The sequence below is a fragment of the Sprattus sprattus genome, assembly GCF_963457725.1.
Source record: "Sprattus sprattus genome assembly, chromosome: 13".
NCBI classification, from domain to species: domain Eukaryota; kingdom Metazoa; phylum Chordata; class Actinopteri; order Clupeiformes; family Clupeidae; genus Sprattus; species Sprattus sprattus.
Genome location: NC_137911.1, coordinates 23,731,236 through 23,732,811, shown reverse-complemented (window position 1 = coordinate 23,732,811; position 1,576 = coordinate 23,731,236). Strand labels below are relative to the sequence as shown.

Here is a 1,576-nt window from a genome sequence, read left to right as displayed (position 1 = left end):
CTCTCTTTGAGTTTTGCATTTCTAAGTGATTTCATTTGAAACATAAGTGGGAGAAAACATGTTATTTAGTCCACTATAAAGCTGGTGAGTGAGTATGCTTTGCAGTATTGATGGCCCATTTCTCCATCATTACTCCTTCACCAGCTCTTTTGTCTTCTTCACACAAATGTCTATTCTCACATTCTGGAGTTATGGCTGCTCTGGGTCAAGTCACACTAAATCACTGCACAGCACTTCTTGACAGTGAAGGTTTTGTGAAGGTCCTGATTAATAATTACAAGAGCTTGACTTACTGACCCCTGAGCCAAACTCGCTGATTGTGATCCAGTGAACTGTCTTTAAAATGGACACCTTTAGGAAAGATTTTTGTATCATTGTTAACGTGACACTGGACGGCACATTATGGTGCATTTCACGCTAGGAAACTGACCCTGACAAGCTAGCAAACAAAATGAAAATACATGAATTATGGATACTTCAATTATATTATGTTTCATATGCCAGGTGTAATCGCAAACATTTTATTAAATTGATTCTATAGGTTGAAGCATAGGAGTTAACAAATGTGATTGATCACGTTAAGAGAAAGTTTGTACAGGGAATATAAGAGCAGTATGTATTGTCGCGGTATTGAGGTCTGTAGGCATGTAGAAAAAACTCCTTTGCTCTTTCACTGTCACTTGCATCATTGTAGAACATAAGTTATAATAAATCAATGATTTATAAACGGTTTCGTCTATCAAATGAAGCATAAACCTGATCAGCTATACGCCAAGACTCAGTTTACAAAGTGTCTTACCACGGTTGTAAATGATCGGCCTAAAGGAAAGCTCTGTTGCATGTTCGCTTTCTTTATTCCATAGTTGCACCGAAATGAATCATAATCCTTACACGTACCAAGTGTGATTTCATGTTGGTCAAAAATATCGTTTATTCTCGTGCCAGCGATCGCTCAATTGGAAAATCGTTCACATCAATACCTGTGCATTAACATTCTGGATAACAACCGTACGTGAAACCCCATAGACCGTCCTGCACGACCTAAGAAACCTATTTACGAGCACACGGATGCGAACTTACCGGCCACGACTTGTGCGACGCTGAAACAGCTCAGAATAAGCAGTGGTGCAGCAGGCAGGGAAATTGTCTCCATTCTTCACAGTCGCTGAATGTGAAATCCCATTTAATAGAGCAATCGCCTTGTTCGCCAGTGTGCTGTTCCTTGACATTCACGTCAGTCCAGCTCGCTCCGTCTCTCCCTGCTCAAGCGCTGTTGATATTCTAAGCTCGCTGATCTGAGAGTTACAGTGAGACCGAGGGAGGCGGGGAATTCAGCACCTGGGACAGCGCTAGCTGCGAACGCTACCGGAATGCCTGTGTCCTTCGCTTTCAACATCCGCATGAAATTACACACTCAAAAACGTCTCACCTCAAAACGTCTTTAACTAGTTATAAACAAAGCTGCGCTTTTTCATTTCACATCTTGTATGTAGATTTATGCTAAACAATAAAGAAAAGCGGTGGCCCAATGCCAAAGATCGGGACGGCGCAATTTTCCCAGCCAGCGCAGCTTTGA

The 1,576-nt window shown here is 41.8% G+C and overlaps 1 protein-coding gene across 1 annotated transcript in view; it reads right to left on the bottom strand.

The window, feature by feature from the left end:
* fndc5a (fibronectin type III domain containing 5a) overlaps positions 1–1,153 on the bottom strand; it is a gene marked incomplete at both ends in the record, with an annotated part of 17,398 nt that extends 16,245 nt beyond the window's left edge. Inside the window, one exon of the mRNA XM_080849745.1 lies at positions 1,081–1,153. Within this exon, the coding sequence (XP_080705871.1) occupies positions 1,081–1,153 (73 nt within the window). The remainder of the gene's footprint in view (positions 1–1,080) is intronic.
* Between the last annotated feature and the right edge of the window lie 423 nt (positions 1,154–1,576).